We start from the raw sequence: 15,558 nt of genomic DNA on the forward strand, positions 1-15,558 counted from the left end.
GCAGGAGCATTCCCAGTGTCAGTAGTTTATTCTGAGAATGAGACACCTCCATCAAAGCACCTCTTTGTTGCCATAAATGGAGTTTCCTTTGGAAGACCATATTGCATAATTTATAATTAATAAACCAACGGTGAAGAATAAACTCGAAAGTAATTGTGCCAAGATGTGTGAAAATTTTAGGACATTTCTATGATTGGAGGGAGGTAGTTTATTTCCATATTGCTAAATGAGTTGTGGGCAGATTATGCTAAGCATGGTATTAATATGATGAAGAACTAGAGAGAATTCACTCAGCTGCTCCTGAAGGATCTCCTTTTCCTTGTGCTCTGCTAGAGGACCAGAGTACTGTTGAGCCAGGCTCTCTCTGCCCAGTACCAGCAGGCTACAAATGCCCCACATCCAAATCCGGAAATCTGCCAAGAATCCCACTGCCAAAGGGAAAAGCAGGAGTTCTTTTTCCTTTAAAATCTGTGTGGGGACAATGTGGGGAGGCATCTTCTTGCAGATGTATTCATAAAGCCTCTCGGAGAGGGCTCTGTCGGCCGCAGCGGCAAACCTTTGCGGTGACGCGTGTGGTGCCGAGCGCTCGGCAGCGGCCTGTCCCGCGTGCCGCTAGGTGGCGCTTTGGGGACACGGCAGCCGCTCGGTATCGCTCACTGTGGGGAGCTGCATCACCACAACTAGGGGGGTTTGGTGGGCTTTTTTTGGTTGGTTGGTGGGTTTTTTGTTTTTTGGGGGGTTTTTTTTGGTTTTTTGTTTGTTTGTTTTTGTTTATTTTTAAATTGTTGTTGTTTGGGAGGGTGTTTTTTGTGGTGGGTTTTTTTTTGGGGGGGGGGGGGAAGGGGGGTGTAGTTGTGTTGTTTGTTATTTTTTTCGGTCGGATGTAGCTATTTCTTTATTTTTACCAGCCCCTGCACTGCTGGCTGCCGAAGTTTGCCATCCTGATGTCCTGGCAGCGAGGGTGAGGTGGCCAGCCCGGTGTCCCGGGCACAGCCCGCGGGTACCACAGCCCTGAGCAGGGGCTGCAAGCTGTCCCTGACAGACACATCGCAGCGCTCAGCTCGCAAAACGTGTCTTGCTCTCACAGGTTTTGAAATCTTACCCTTTTTGATATATTCACTGAGATTTGTATTTGCTTGCACTGAACACAAGGTTTACCCTTTCTTTCCCTTTTCAGTTCCCTTTGATTTAAAACAGTATTCTGCAACAAGACTGTAAAAAAAAAAAAAAAAAAAAAAAAGGTGGTTCTGCAAAAGTTTGGGTTCTGTTTTGTTTTGGTGGGGTTTTTTTGTGGTTTTTTTTTTTTTTTTTTAATAATTTTTCTTTCCTCTCTAGGCCCCTTATCTGACCATGATTTCAGTTTTTCTGATCATTTGAACCTGACACTATAGAATACTAATCTGCGCAGTTACTTCTACATTGTTTGAACATACTGATTCTTCAAAATCTGCCCTTTTTTGTCCATACATAAATAACATGGAGTTAGTTGGGGTTTTTTTTCCCCCTCTTCATTCTGTGGAATACATTAATATATTTTTGCTTTTAATGCAAGGTTTAGTGTAGACTCCAACAAGAGTGTGAGTACCAGAAACTGCCTGCCTGGCCAGGTTAAGGCAGGTGTCTAATGCTGTCACTAAAAAGTCATTAAAAGCTGTCTTTCCTGTACCCTGTTCTGTGCTTTGCAGCAAAGAGAACTTTATAGTATGTGTATTGCATGTGTCTCTGAAGGGCTGGGTTTACTCTTGCTGTCCCTAAATGAATGAATGGGTTATCAAATTGATGTGGCCCAAACTTACTGTGTGGTTCTGTTTATTATTTGAGATTTGCCATCCCCAAATCATTCATGAAACCCCTGTGGACTTTGCCAGGCTGCTGTTAGCAGTGCTTATAGCCTTCATTTCTTTCAAATATATAAAAAGTGGTTGTAGGAATTGGGGAGGTTATGGGCTATTCAGCTTGCTGATAAAGAAATACTCTGTTGCATTCAATGGAGTTTTAAAGGTCTTTGATTTTTATAGATGCACAAAAACCTGCTTTTTTTCCATTTCACTCTATTTGACTAGAAATCTACATTTACAGAGGAATCCCTTCAATATATAAAAAGCTTTTCAAAGTTCAAATGTTATCATCCAGTAGTTACTAAAATTTTTTAAAAAATAAGATATTCATATTCAAATACTGCAAATATTACAGTGTGAGGGGCTCTTTGGGTTTTTTTTAACCATCAGGTAACACTACAGATGTAGCACACTTAAAAAAGGGTGGGAGAGAAATCTTGTCAGTCCCCCTCTTCCCCCTCTCCTGAGGAATTTCACATGCATTTAAAAAAATTTGATTGCAAAGCTTTTCTGTGCACGTGTTTGATACTGTATTGTTGGGGAAGAGCAGTACCACACAACCACATTTCCCCTGTACCTTTCTGTACAGCTCTTATTTTGTCTGTTATGGAAGAAATAAAAATGGTATGGGAAAATTCCTCCTTTTGAAATTTACCAAATTCAGTGCTTTCTGTTGTTTTTGTTTAGCTTAAACACTTGGAAACTTGTGACTGCTACAGAGCTTGGTGGGCCTATGCAGAAACCTCTTGGTGACAGCAAGTTAGGTTCTTTGGTGTGCAACAGATTGTTATTTTGGCTAAAATCCTGGCCCCTTAAAAGTTTCAGCTTTGCTTGGGACTTGGTTTTAAACACAGGCTTTCACCTGTGTAGAAATGAGCCTCATTTGAGGAGGAAGCAGGGTGGCAGGTTGCTCCTGCTGCCTGGGGGCCATTGCCAGCCTGGCTCCAACTTGGTAGAAGCTGGGAAAGAGGAGGAGAAGCTGTCTGTCACTGCCAAGTGGCATCAACCTCCTGCTCCTGCCTGCTTTCCCCATCTCGGAGAGCCAGCCCATACTTTGTGAACAGCCACACCATGTTTGCTGCTGTGCACCTGGGGACAGGCAGTTCTAAATCCTGCCACCCTCCCTGGTGCTGTGTCCTGTCCTGGTGGAGGAAATAAAAAGGTGCAGAGGGCTTTCATGAGAGGCAAAGCAAGGGATTAACCTCTGCTTTAATTTGCTTCTCAGTCAGATATTTTTGGAATCAGGTGTTATGTTTTACAGATGTGTAGATCTGGGTGATGAGTTTTCAGCTGGGTTTCTGTTTGAAATGTGAGAAGGGAGGAGGGAAGACTTGTTTGCTTTTTCATGATTTGTGTTTTCAGTAACTTTGCTGGAATTTTTGGTATGATTCTGGCTTTCTCACTCCGGCCTCACAAACTTCAAAGACAGGCTTACTCCTGTGAACTTTCATCGGTTTCAGGTGATAATAAGGTGACAGGGCATATCCAAGATCTTTCTAGCTTTTTTCCACTCTCAGTTTTTCTCAGAGTATTTAGGCCATAATGGTAATTCTAGAAGAAATTCTGGATATTAGATTGTTTATATTCAGAGACATGGTTCCTAGTGCTTCACCAAAAAACTTTTCTCCTGTTTTCCCAGCACTGTAAAATGCAAGAATACGGTTTCATTAAAATCTGCAAAAGACATATGCCATCCATTCAGCTGTCACCCTAGATCTCCATTTTCCCTAGTGCTGAGTTGTTAAAGTAACTTTTCTTTTGTGTCTAACATTTCCTTTCATTGACTTTATTGTATGTGACTGCTAGTCATTTTCTGGGTGTAGCAATGACTGATTTGTTGTTGCAGACAGAGCAACCATCTGAGGTTGAATTACATCCTCAGATGAACAGACCCCCATCGCAGGCAGAAGAAAACAGTTCAGCAAAAAAGGTGAGATCTGCACACATTGTGCCAATATGGAGTGATTTGCCTTCATCAACAAATGTGGTTGTTTTAAGTTTAAAAGCAGTTAACAGAGGGTTGGGGTTGTGTTTTTACATGTTTACCTTCTCTGGAGGTCAAGACACTGGAGAGAACTGTGATCATATGTGGCACCAACTTGGATAAATCATTAAGAAACCTCTTAGTATGTACACATTGCTGCACATGCTTTGAGAGAGGCAGCTTGCCATTTATTTCAGATCAATGGGGGCTTGTGGAGCCTTAGGGAAAACAAAAGGAGTTTGATTGTACTCCAGCTCAGTCTCACTGTGGTTCCTCCAAATTGTGATGCACTTCTTGGTTTCAGTTATTGAGGATTTGATTTTGATATAAACACACCTGTTTGCTAGAGGTCAGAATCTGCCACTGAATGTACAAAGACTTGGAGAGATTTGCTCAAGATATGCAGTTCCTATATGCTTTTGTATGAACCTATCATTTGTAAAAAGTAAGCAGTGAAATTAAAATGGCACACTTCAAGGGCCTTGCTTAGGGATGGAGTGGCCTTAGCAGTGACTGTGAGCATTTTCCCTCTCCTGGTCACGTTCTGACCACCTCTTTCCACCAGCCCCACCTAGAACAGGTTTGCATAGGGGGAAAATACAGATCCTCCCCATTCTGGCCCCTCCTGCAGCGTGAGAGCACCTGCAAGACATTTACTCAGTCCAGCCAAGAACTTCTAATAGGTGCTGGATGTACCTTGTCCAGGGAGCACCATCACACTTCTTAGTGTAACAGGGGGCACAGGCAAACACCCAGTGTCATCATTTTCTGTATATAACAGGGCTTTCTGGGCAGTGTCCTTGCTCTGCTTGTGCTCATCATATGCTACTTCTAGCCTGGCCCTGCTTTTTCCTTGCTCTGCTTTGTAGCCCTTCTGGGGAAAGGAAGTCCTTGTGGTCCACCTACTTCATACTCACCCTCATCCTCCCCTAAAGTGCAGCAAAACCCCAGGCTGTGGGATGTGGGGGGCAGGTGGTTGTTGCACTGCTGACCCACCTTCCAAAGCCTGGTACAGCAGCAGCCAGCCAGAGAGCCCCTGCCAAGGGATCTGCTTGGACCATTGCTTACAGTATTGTGTTTGAAAGGGAAGAGGATTTATCCTGTGGATTTTGTAGGGTTTGGGCAGTCTAAGGTAGACTGGGATTGTGTGTTTGGCTTTATAACTGTGGAAGGCATATGCAAGTTCCTCCCTTGCTGCATGGGGTGTGTTTGCAGGGCGCTGTGCCTGTGCAGAGGATTTCAGAGCATGGCATTACCAGAGATCTGTGCAGTCCTGACGTGCTGACATCCTGATCAGAATATCTGATATTTTTAGATTTTTTTTTTCAGTAATTACAGAACTGGTTTTTTAGTATTTCAATAAATTCCTTATAATTCAATTTCTTTTAATAATTGCAGCCCTTCTGATATGAATGATTGTTGGTCTTATATTGGTTACATTTTGTATCACTCATAGCAGTCTCTTCCTGTGAGTCAGGCTGCTTACTACAGTGTTGGTTTTTTCCGTGCAATTCCTTTGTCATTAAATATTTCCCCATTAATTTTTTTTTTTTTTTAACTAACATTTGGGGAAAACACAGTAGTGAAGGTAATCTAGCCCAGTAAAATGTGTGATAGTGAAATTCAGTCTTTGTCTTTGATGCTGAAAAAACCGGTCTCAAGTCAATTCAACTTTTTTGAGTCCTAGCTTTCTCATTCATGAAATGAGGCAGTAAGAGTTATATCTCTTCTAAAATAGATCTAATAATAAAATACACTGAAGAGGATACGTTTATATTTATAATTTAAATCAGTTATAAGGTGATAAAACTACTTCTCATTTCAAAAGAAAGGGTGTCTTAGTTTATAATAATGAAAACACTTCTTACCACTGAAGTCATAAAAATCCAAGACTCTGCTTTACCTAGAAAAGCCAGGCTATTTCTTTGATGTAATTTATCAAGAGAAATAGCTGGCCTTCTATACTTCAGCATGTTAATTTTGCATGGATAATTTCATGTGTTTGTATTTCAAAGCTATATTCAGTGTTGCTTCATGTAAGAGAGCAGGGGAGAAGGGAGAGGCTTCATGCCAGATGTGTGACAGTAAGTTGGGATGCAAGTGATCGATTATTGATTCTTTCCAACTGAACCTAGTCAGAAATAAATCCTGCTCTGTTTGTAATGCTTTTGGGTCCACTGGGGGCCAGTACATGTGTTTATACCCCTCCCTCCACTTCCACCCAATGCACACTAAGCTGTACAACCCAGTTGTGAGGAGCCTGTCATCCAGATGAAGGCAAAACACCCTTTCATTCATGAAGGGATTGCAGGAGTTACTGTTCCTTTTTCAAAGTCAGAAACCTAAGAGGCTATTACCAAATTGGAATTAAGCTCTGTACGTCTTTCAATTATGAAATCTTAACCAGCTGTCAGCAATTTATGTGTCACAAGTATTCTCCAGCCTAATGATGGGACACATATGGCCTGACTTAAAGTTGCTGTGCTTTTTCCTTTCAGGAGGTTGCTCTTGCTCAACCACCCTCCAAGCCTGCCCGCAGGAAGCTCCGGACAGAGGCACAAGGGCTGGAGACCCCCGAGCTTTCTCCCACGATAAATGTGACTTCTTCCCTGCCAGCAGCCAAGCCTCACCTCCCAGTCCAAAAGTAAAAACCTGTACCAAGCATGCCAAACTGCAGCATGAGATCTGATGCAGCAGAGTTTGTTCTTTGTATAATTTTGTGCTTAGTAATTCTGTTTCTGAGAATGCTTCACAAGATACAGGTCTCTGAAACCTACATCAGTCTTCTCAAAGGCAGACTAAGCCTGTAGCGACTGTCAGTGTTATTTGATAGGTAGATAACCTCTTCAAAGGTGTCCTACTTCTGTACCTGGTAGACATGGCTGAGGAGCAAGCCTAGCTGTTCCACCATCATCTCTAGGACACCAGCATCTCTAAGACAACTTCTTTTATATGTGAGGGCGTGTGTTTCTGCCTTGCATGTGTCTTCTATAATTTTGCTCCTTCATTTGGTCAGATATGACCAAATGAATGCCCGGGAAGCTCAGTCGTGAAGTGCTTGGTGTTGGTCATATCCTTGTGATATTCCTTCATTGCAAGGCATGTTGGAAACAGGCTTGCTACTGGTGTGAGGTGGGCCTCAGACCTCTTGTGGTCCATCTGTTAATGGCGAGATCCCAGCTGTGTTTGTTGCTGACAGCTTTGACAGCTGTATTTACGAGAGCAAACAAGACTTGTGGGGATTTCACTCTGTGTGCATTTAATAGTGCTGGAAAAGGGGCTGTACAAATGGTAAGCGAAGGCGCTTGAAACCCAGTTGGGTCTGTGCATCTCCCTCAGCTGAAGCACCGTGCAAACATTATACCCCACCATCACCCAGGGCCTTGCAAAAGACATCTGATTCAGTCTGAAACAAAATCAAGCTGCCCAAATCAATTGAGTGTTTCTTGGCAGACTGTTTATCAGTAGACTGAATCTATGCTGCATAATTGGAGATTAGAATAAGTAATAAGACTCCTAGGATGCTCTTAAAGTACTATTTTGTGCTTTGGGAGTGCATACTCCATAGTGGTTCAAAGATAATAGCATTTGTTAACATCTCAATCCTGTCTCGTCTATATCTTTCCTAAAATGTTTAAATGGCCACAGACATATATTGCCCTGCTTTTTTTTTTTTTTTCCTGTGATTTATTACTTTATAGCCTATGGAGAGTAGTTTGCAGGAAAATAGTGAAGCAGAAAACTGACACTTCACTGGAAGATAACAGCATAAAGTCCTGTTGCCGTGCTGCGAGAAGGAGTCTATTGCAAAAATCAGTGTCATCAGCTCTGTAAAAAAGAGAAGAGCCAATGGGGACTGTGTGCCACTGGACCATGTATAAATAGGGCATCTGTTTTAGATCAAATCTGGCATTAATGAGCTCTTGTTTCCTCGTGTAAAACTTTAAAATAATCTATTTGGAAAGGGACTTGGATATTCAGTCAATATTTTCTGTATTTTCTTTCTTTTTTGCTGTTGTTATCTCTTGCTTTGAATAGGTTAGTCCTCATATACAGCTGTCTCTTTTTATACCTGTCTGCATAGCTGTCATTTCCTCCAGATCAGTTACACCAGGCTATGGAGCAATAAAAATTCTTAATTAATAAAATAAATTCTTACAATTTAAGAAGTACATCCTTTATTTTAGCAGCAAAAGAGCTGAGGGAAATCAATCAGTCATCTTCCTGTTCATGATGTCAGATGGTTTTTGTGGAAATGACTGCTTTGAATAAAAGAAGTATTAAATTTTGAAGTAAAGAAACATCAGAATCAGCAAAATTCTGAGACAGTATCTTCATACCAATGTCCTTTCTTTCTGTATAGAATGATTCTTATATTTTCTGTTAACCCCTCCTGACCCTTTAAACTCTACAAGTCTCTGAAAACAGCTAATGCAAAGATGCTGCAATAAACACAGCTATGTAGGGATCATTCTTAAGCTCAGTGAGGATGCAGTGATTTTGAAATAATTGAGACAGCTAAAAATATTTCTGTCATTCAGGTTAACAGGTTCCACATATTCCACCTGATTCAGCCGTCTCATTTCAGTGTTACATTTTTCTTCTCTTAAATAGTTTGGATCATGTCTTTGAAGTGTTGTTCACAGGGTGCAGAGTTATGCAGAATGGGTGGCTGCTCTTCTGGCATCAGCCAGTGCTGGGACTCTAAATTGAAATGTCTTGTATTTATCTCTCTGGCAGACAGTCTTCCAAGCAGAAAAGGACTATTCAGACTGCTATACGAAAAAACAAAGAAGCCAATGCTGTGCTCGCCAGGTTGAACAGTGAGCTCCAGCAGCAGCTGAAGGTAAGGACTGCATTGAAAATCAGCGACAAAGCTCCCTGCAATCAGTTACACCTCCAGCAGTATCAAAATCAGAGCCAAATATAGGACAGTAATTGAAATAAGCACAGAGATGAAAGCTTTTCGTGAGAGCACATTGCATCATTCCTTGGGTCAAGCCTTGTTTGCTTCCATCTTCAGCAGGCCAGTGCTGTTACCTGTGTTCTGCAGCAGGAAAAGACAGAGAAGTTTGTCTAAGGTCACAAAAGAGAATAAAACTGAACTTATCCTTCAAGTTTTATTGCTGTTTGGAAGCTTTCTGATAGAGCAGAGCTCTGCTGTTTTTATGGAGACCAGAAGGCTTGATGGGTACTGCTCAGGCACATCTTGCGCTGAGGCTTAGAGGGGTTCAAGTGCACTCCCACTCTGGGGTGCTGAGCCTGCCCCGATGGGGAAGCAGACCCTGGAGGAGCTGCAGTCCAGCCCAGCTCCCACGCTGGCAGGGGGCCCTCATGGGAGGCCAGCAAGAGCCTGCCTGGCTGCCCTTCCCAGAGCAGGGTGGTGCATGCCAGCATCCCAAAGGTTCTAACACACCTCTCCTCCTGCAGGAGGTCCACAAGGAACGCATTGCCCTGGAAACGCAGCTGGAGCAGCTACGTCCCGTCACCGTCTTGTGACTTCCTGCTCATGCAGGAGCAGAGCAGTGTCCAGCAGTCTCACAAGGAGAGGAGTTCTGTGCAGCTGAGCAGGGTCTCTGCCAAGGCAGGGGGGAGGACTGGCCTTGCTGGGTCTCTCTTCACCCCATTACGCACATTTTGCCTTTGCAGGTGAGGAAGGTACAGAAAATGAATACCTGACTATGGAATATTTCTGAGTGGGGGATGCTTTGCCTTCTTTCTTCCCCCTTCCCAGCCCAATGTGTGAATGCAGTTTATCAATTAAATGAATAACCTGAGAGTATTTTATTGATGTAAAGAATTCCTGATTTATATGGATTTTGGCAGCACCTCCTGCCCCGATCATTAAGAGTACAGCATTCCTGAATTCTTGCTTAAATTGAAAACTCATCCTCTGAGATGTGCTTCTGGATGTTACTGATTGCTGTAGGATTGTATCACTGTAGAGTACCTGTGGATTTAACATACCATAGGAATACAACTTGCAAGATGTACAGAATCTTTATCCTCAATCACATGTCAAATAATTATTTTCTTAGTACTGTTTATTATACAATCACGGATGTATTTTAATGTTAGAGAACTTGTATTTTATTAGTTCAAGTCATGTAAGAGAACAGTAAAAAATACTAAAATATAATTATTTTGGAAATTAACAAAAAGAAATCTTTTTGAGCCAGAGCTGTTGTTTCTAATCACCAGTATTTGGGCACTTGCTTGCAACTACCAGTATCTCTCCATTGTTTTAGCATGATTGAGGTGGCTGGTATATATATATATATTTTTTTTTCTTTAACCAACAGTGTATTTCTAACAAGAGATTAAAAATGCATTCAGGGCATTTTTATAAGAGCTATTCTATGTACATTTATATTAGTCTGCTTTGTTGTCTTAATAGCTGCTGACTTGTTTTAAGGATGTGTACAAGAACAGTACTTCCAGAAGAGAGGAGATAGCAGAAGTGCTATGTATGAGGCTATAAAATGTGAGATGGAAGTAATTGCCTTTTACAGCAGGCTTTTGTTAAGGTTCCTTTGCACGTCAGTGGAGATGCTACTGATAGGAGAAAGCTGCTAATGCCCACCTATTTTCTAAACCAAGAAGCAAAGATTTATCTTTAACCTGCATTTGATCCAGGGCCAGCTGAATCCTGTAGGGAATTTTCCATGGCTGCAGTGGTTGGTGGCTTTGGTCTCAGTTTTTTACAGTGGAAGCTGGCTAATGAATGTTGCCATATTTCTTGTGGCAATACTCTTGAACTAGGTGACTTCAGACATAATAATGTCAGCCCTGCTCCCACCGTGGGTGTGCTTTACTGAAAGGGGACGTCACCTACCTGTTGGTGACCTTCAACATGACCCTGCACGTGTCTCACCGACCGGACTGAAGTGTTTGTGGTCACCTTGCAGAAACGGTGCAGCATTTCCATCACCCTCCTGGGTGTGATGCCTGCTCCCTGTAGCAGTAGGATTGCCCTGGGGCTGAGAGGAAGGAGAAGCAGGTTTGAAGAAGCTGGAGAACCTCTTCTTGGGGGTGTGTTATGGAATGGCTGCCGTGGCATATCACAGAGCACCAGAGCAGCCAAAGGTTTTGTTGGGAGATAAGAAAGGCATCACTGGGAGTGTTGAAAGTGGTAAGGAGACAGTTTACTTTTGCTGAAATGAATATGGAAGGAGGACATGAATCCAGAAGTCTGCAGGTGAAAATAAGCATTGGCAGAATTGTTACTAAAAGTCTGATTAGTTGTGATTCAGCTAAAGATCACTGTGTCAACAAGCAACAGCTGTTCTTCTGGATTTGGGACTTCTCTCATGTGGCTGTTGCATAGCTGAGGTCAGATGGTCATTCCTGGTCAGTGACAAAATGCAAGGAATGCAGGATTTTCTGGGAATCTGCAGAAGAGCCACTACCCTCTTGCTAATAGTGGTATTGCTGAGAATTTATCATCATTTATTTAATTTGTTCATAATACAACTGAGTCATTCGTGAGATTTAATGAGGTTAAGTGCTTGCCCTGTTTGCTTTTTAGTTCATACATTGTCATTTGGTTAATAAGCCCTTACTGTTTCGTAGGAAATAATCATATGGCATACTTGTTTTTTTCTTTTATGGGTGATTTTTTAAGGAAAGCTTTTAAATGATTACAAAGAAGTGTGTGCAATGTGTTTTTAAAGAAGTGGAGGACTTTTTCATGTTTGATGGAGCTTCCTTTGAAATAATCTCCCATTTATTTCACCTGAGTTAGTCATGGAATAAACACTGTTCAAGGGAAGAGTGGAAGAGTCGGCTTTATACTGTCTTTTTCAAAAGTCTGCCTTCTAAAATCCAGGAGTTTTTTCATTCACTGGAAATTATGATACTTGCTTAGCCAACAATGAAATACTTGCTTGGCTATTACTTTACCACTGGCTTAATAAAAGTATTTCATAATCCCTGATATTTAGCGTTGCAATCAAATACCCCACTTAGCTTCAATGACTAGAATGTGAGTTGATTTCTATTCTTTTTGGTGAAATGTCAGTCATGATAACGATATACTGCTTCATACATGGGTAAAGTGAAATATTCAAGGAGAGGTGTCAATGGTGTCAAACATATGGTGCAGGAGGTTACTCTTCTGTATGTCTCAATGGTTAAGCATTTATGATAGCCCACACAGAATGAAAAAATGTGTCTGTTCTTGGGAAGCTGTTAGCATTTTGAGGAGAGAAGGAATCGTGAAGCTATGACAGTGCTTCTGGTAATTGCTCGATGCAGCCATGCTCATGGCTACAGTTAACAGGCCCTGACTGGTCCAAATTCACATCTAAATCCAGTATTACAGATTTTCTTCAAAATACTTTTTCTTTGGAAAAAAATGTGGGTGGAGCAAGGCCATAATTTCTTGCAGAAACCTTTACTTTCTCAGACTTTGGATGGGAGATGCTCCTAGGTCCAAAACCATTTGGTCAGAAAGGGAGACCTCACAGGCTTAGTGTTCAGGGTACTTTCTTGGGCTACAGGTGAGTGAGCAGCTTTAAACCCCAACATCCCTGACCCAGAACAGCAAGTGAGGTCTGCCTGCCCCAGCTGCCAGCCTGATGAAGGAGCGGGATCACATTCCCATGCACGAGCTCTCACTGTTCTCAGTTTGTGGTTTCTGTAGATACTTGGGCAGAGCACAGCATGCCCGTCAAGAGAGGGTAAGTGGCAACAGGAGCATGGCATCCTTGCATCTGAGAGGAAGTGCTGACCACGAGCCTGGTTCCCCTTTTCAAGTCTTCAGTGGGCAAATAAGTATTTTTGTCTACACAATAGGGCTAGGCAGAGCAGATAAGGATCTTCCTCAGTGTGTGTGTAAGAGTGCACTCATGTGTCTTCCTTTTGTTCATGCATTTCTTTATGGGTCTGTTAAGATTCATATCACCTGATACCTATATTTGTTTCAATCTATGGTAATTCCATGGTAAAAAAAGAAAAATGCCCAGCTAAGTGTAGTGACTGATTGCCTTTGTAGATAAGCCATTTCTATTTGAGCCTTTCAAAATAAATAATGACCTGGTAATTAAGCAAGGCAAGCAGTTTCCATTTCTGAGGCATTCCTTTATTAAATAAACTACCTGTGAACACACATTAATCCTTAAGGATCAATGTCCTTCTAGTTATTAATATTATACTAGGCTGCAGTGGAAACATTACCAACTCTTTCCAGAAAGTCTTCAGTTTGCTCTTCCAGAGAGTTTTGGTGATGTAACAAAAGCGTGTTTAGTCAAGGCAGCCTTGTTACTGGTAAATGTTGGATATCCTGTTAAAGCGAAAATATCATCAGACTGCATGGCAGTAGTTTTCCTGCTGGAAATTCTGTATTCACATCAGGGAGATGAATTAGTTTGGATATCATGCAGGTAGTTCCAGCTTGACAGATAATCAGAAGGCCTGGAGCACCTCTCCTATGAAGACAGGCTGAGTTCAGGTTGTTCAGCCTGGAGAAGAAAAGGCTCTGGGGAGACCTTATAACACCTTTCAGTACCTAAAGGGCCTGCAAGAGATCTGGAGAGAGACTTTTTATAAGAGCATGCCGTGATAGGACCAGGGGGAATGGCTTCAGACTGAAAGAGGGCAGGTTTGGGTTAGATAAAAGGAAGAAACTCTTTACTGTGAAGGTGGTGACACACTGGAAGTGGTTGCCAGAGAAATTGTGGCTGCCCCATCCCTTGAAGGGCCAGGTTGGATGGGGCTCTGAGTAACCTGAATAGTGATGGGTGTCCCTGTCCACAGCAGGGGGTTAGAAAAAGATGAGTCTCATGGTCCCTTCCAATCCAAACCAGTCTCTGATTCTACAGCACTGCCAAGGCTAACCAGCGTAGGGTGATGAGACTGTGCATGGTAAAACAACCATAAAGGGATAGTTGGGGTTTGGAAACCTTCACAGGAAGCATTTAGGATGGGCATAAGGTGAAAATTGGCTGTTGGTGATGCATAGGTTGCTTTCCTCCCAGCTGAGCTTCCAAAACAGGAGGAAGAGATCCTGTAAAAGTTGCTAGCTGGGAAATGAGGGATGTCCATTTTCCAGTACCTTCAGTCTTTCAGTCTTCAGCATACACAGTCCTTGACAAGAAAATAAATGGGTTCATGAAGCCACATATTTTATTGACTAAAGAGTAAAATATTTTTCTTCAGGAAAAAAATTAAGTCTTAGTGATTTAGTATCTTTGAAAAGAGATGATGTATTTTGAAGCTTTTTTCAGCTATCTTGATATGTACTGTGAACATATGCATTACGTTTTACTCTGTTACTGATTTTTTGATATAAAAAAGTTGTATTGCAAGCATTATGGTTGTTAATCTAAAAAAATACCCCAAGGCTATTATATATTTGAATTTTAACTTATAAATTAGATAGCCAGATTTAAGTAATTTGTTTTCACAGCTGCAGACTGTCCCTGTGGTAAGCTGCAAAATGTATAGTGTTCTATACTATGCCCATCTACGTTTGGAAAATGTACGTGATATGAAGATGGGTGCTACATTCAAATAAAAGCGTCCAATGAGTTCAAATTGCCTTGCTTTTGTGGTTTATTTAGGATGTTGATGGTACAGATTTGCCAGGAGACCAGAAACTGTGACACCCAGTTGAAAAAATACCACGTTGAAATGGCTGACCTTCAGCTTTGAAAGATGAAATCACTTACTTTGGGATTGTGCGTACACAATAGAGACAGAGAGAGACTTATTTAAAGTGAAATCATATTTCCTTAGGCTCCAGTTAAGTCAAAACTTCATCTTTGCTTTGTCAGGCCTTGTTTTGTCAGAATTCAGACATAACTCTCTGGTTTAGCTCAAAGGGGGACACTCCTTCACCATTGTGGAGGAAAAGCCATTCCCAGCCTCCAACAGACCCTTAGTCAAAGGGAGGAGCAGGAGCTGCAAGAGGACCCCAGGTGTTCCACCCAGCATCTCTGGGATCAGTGGCTTTGGCCCCTTGTCAGGTGCAAGAGCTGAAATTACTCTGGGAAAAGGAAACCATTTGAATAGATGGCCTTTGTGGGCAGGGAGCCAGAGGGGACAGCATATTCTGCTCTTTAACTAGTGTGATTTCTAAGAATTATGTCACAGCTATCCAAAGAGCAGAGCTTTAAAAGAGGAAATAATGAGTGATAAATTAATTCTTCCAGCATTAAGCCATGACAAGGGATGTTTTATTGGCCCAAAAGTATGTCTCTGGTGCACGTGAGGCACAAGGCCAAGGCGTTAAAAACTTGTAAATATCCTGTGGGGAGCTATTCTCCTTCAGCAGTGGGATGGATTTAGATGGCTCCTCCATTCTTAGTTTTTACAATTAAATAGTACTCTGGGGTGCCGTCATGCAAATCTAGATTGGCTCTCTGTATTTAAATTCATGGTTCCAATAATCATTCTTAAAAATTAAAAAAAAAGCATCTTCCTGCTCCAGAGAAGAGTTCTTAGTTGAAGTGGGAAAAAAAAGAAGCAGGAGAAACTTCAAAAGCCCTTTTTTAAACCGTTTTCTAAGGCAGTGCTGCTTTACAAGTGTGCCTGCTTCAGTGGGATGTTTACATGGATTTTGCTGTAGAGCAGAATAAGAGAAGATTAACAGAGAAGTGGAATCCCTAGGTAACTGTAGCCCATAGCCAAATCAGAGCTCCTTCACCTCATGGTCTCATTGCTCCTCCAGTTTTACAGTGCCCTCAAATGCACCTTGGAGCAGGAGGCCTTGGGGATGTGAGCTCCACTTGCAGC

The 15,558-nt window shown here is 41.9% G+C and overlaps 1 protein-coding gene across 1 annotated transcript in view; it reads left to right on the forward strand.

Moving 5' to 3' along the window:
• Nucleotides 1–14,340, forward strand: part of REPS2 (RALBP1 associated Eps domain containing 2) — a 52,234-nt gene extending 37,894 nt beyond the window's left edge. The window contains exons 9-12 of the mRNA XM_040055277.2: nucleotides 3,685–3,768; nucleotides 6,321–6,466; nucleotides 8,563–8,668; nucleotides 9,253–14,340. Of these exons, the coding sequence (XP_039911211.1) occupies nucleotides 3,685–3,768; nucleotides 6,321–6,466; nucleotides 8,563–8,668; nucleotides 9,253–9,321 (405 nt within the window). The 3' untranslated portion in view covers nucleotides 9,322–14,340. The remainder of the gene's footprint in view (nucleotides 1–3,684; nucleotides 3,769–6,320; nucleotides 6,467–8,562; nucleotides 8,669–9,252) is intronic.
• The last annotated feature ends 1,218 nt before the right edge of the window (nucleotides 14,341–15,558 follow it).

The sequence above is a fragment of the Hirundo rustica genome, chromosome 2, assembly GCF_015227805.2.
Source record: "Hirundo rustica isolate bHirRus1 chromosome 2, bHirRus1.pri.v3, whole genome shotgun sequence".
NCBI classification, from domain to species: Eukaryota; Metazoa; Chordata; class Aves; order Passeriformes; family Hirundinidae; genus Hirundo; species Hirundo rustica.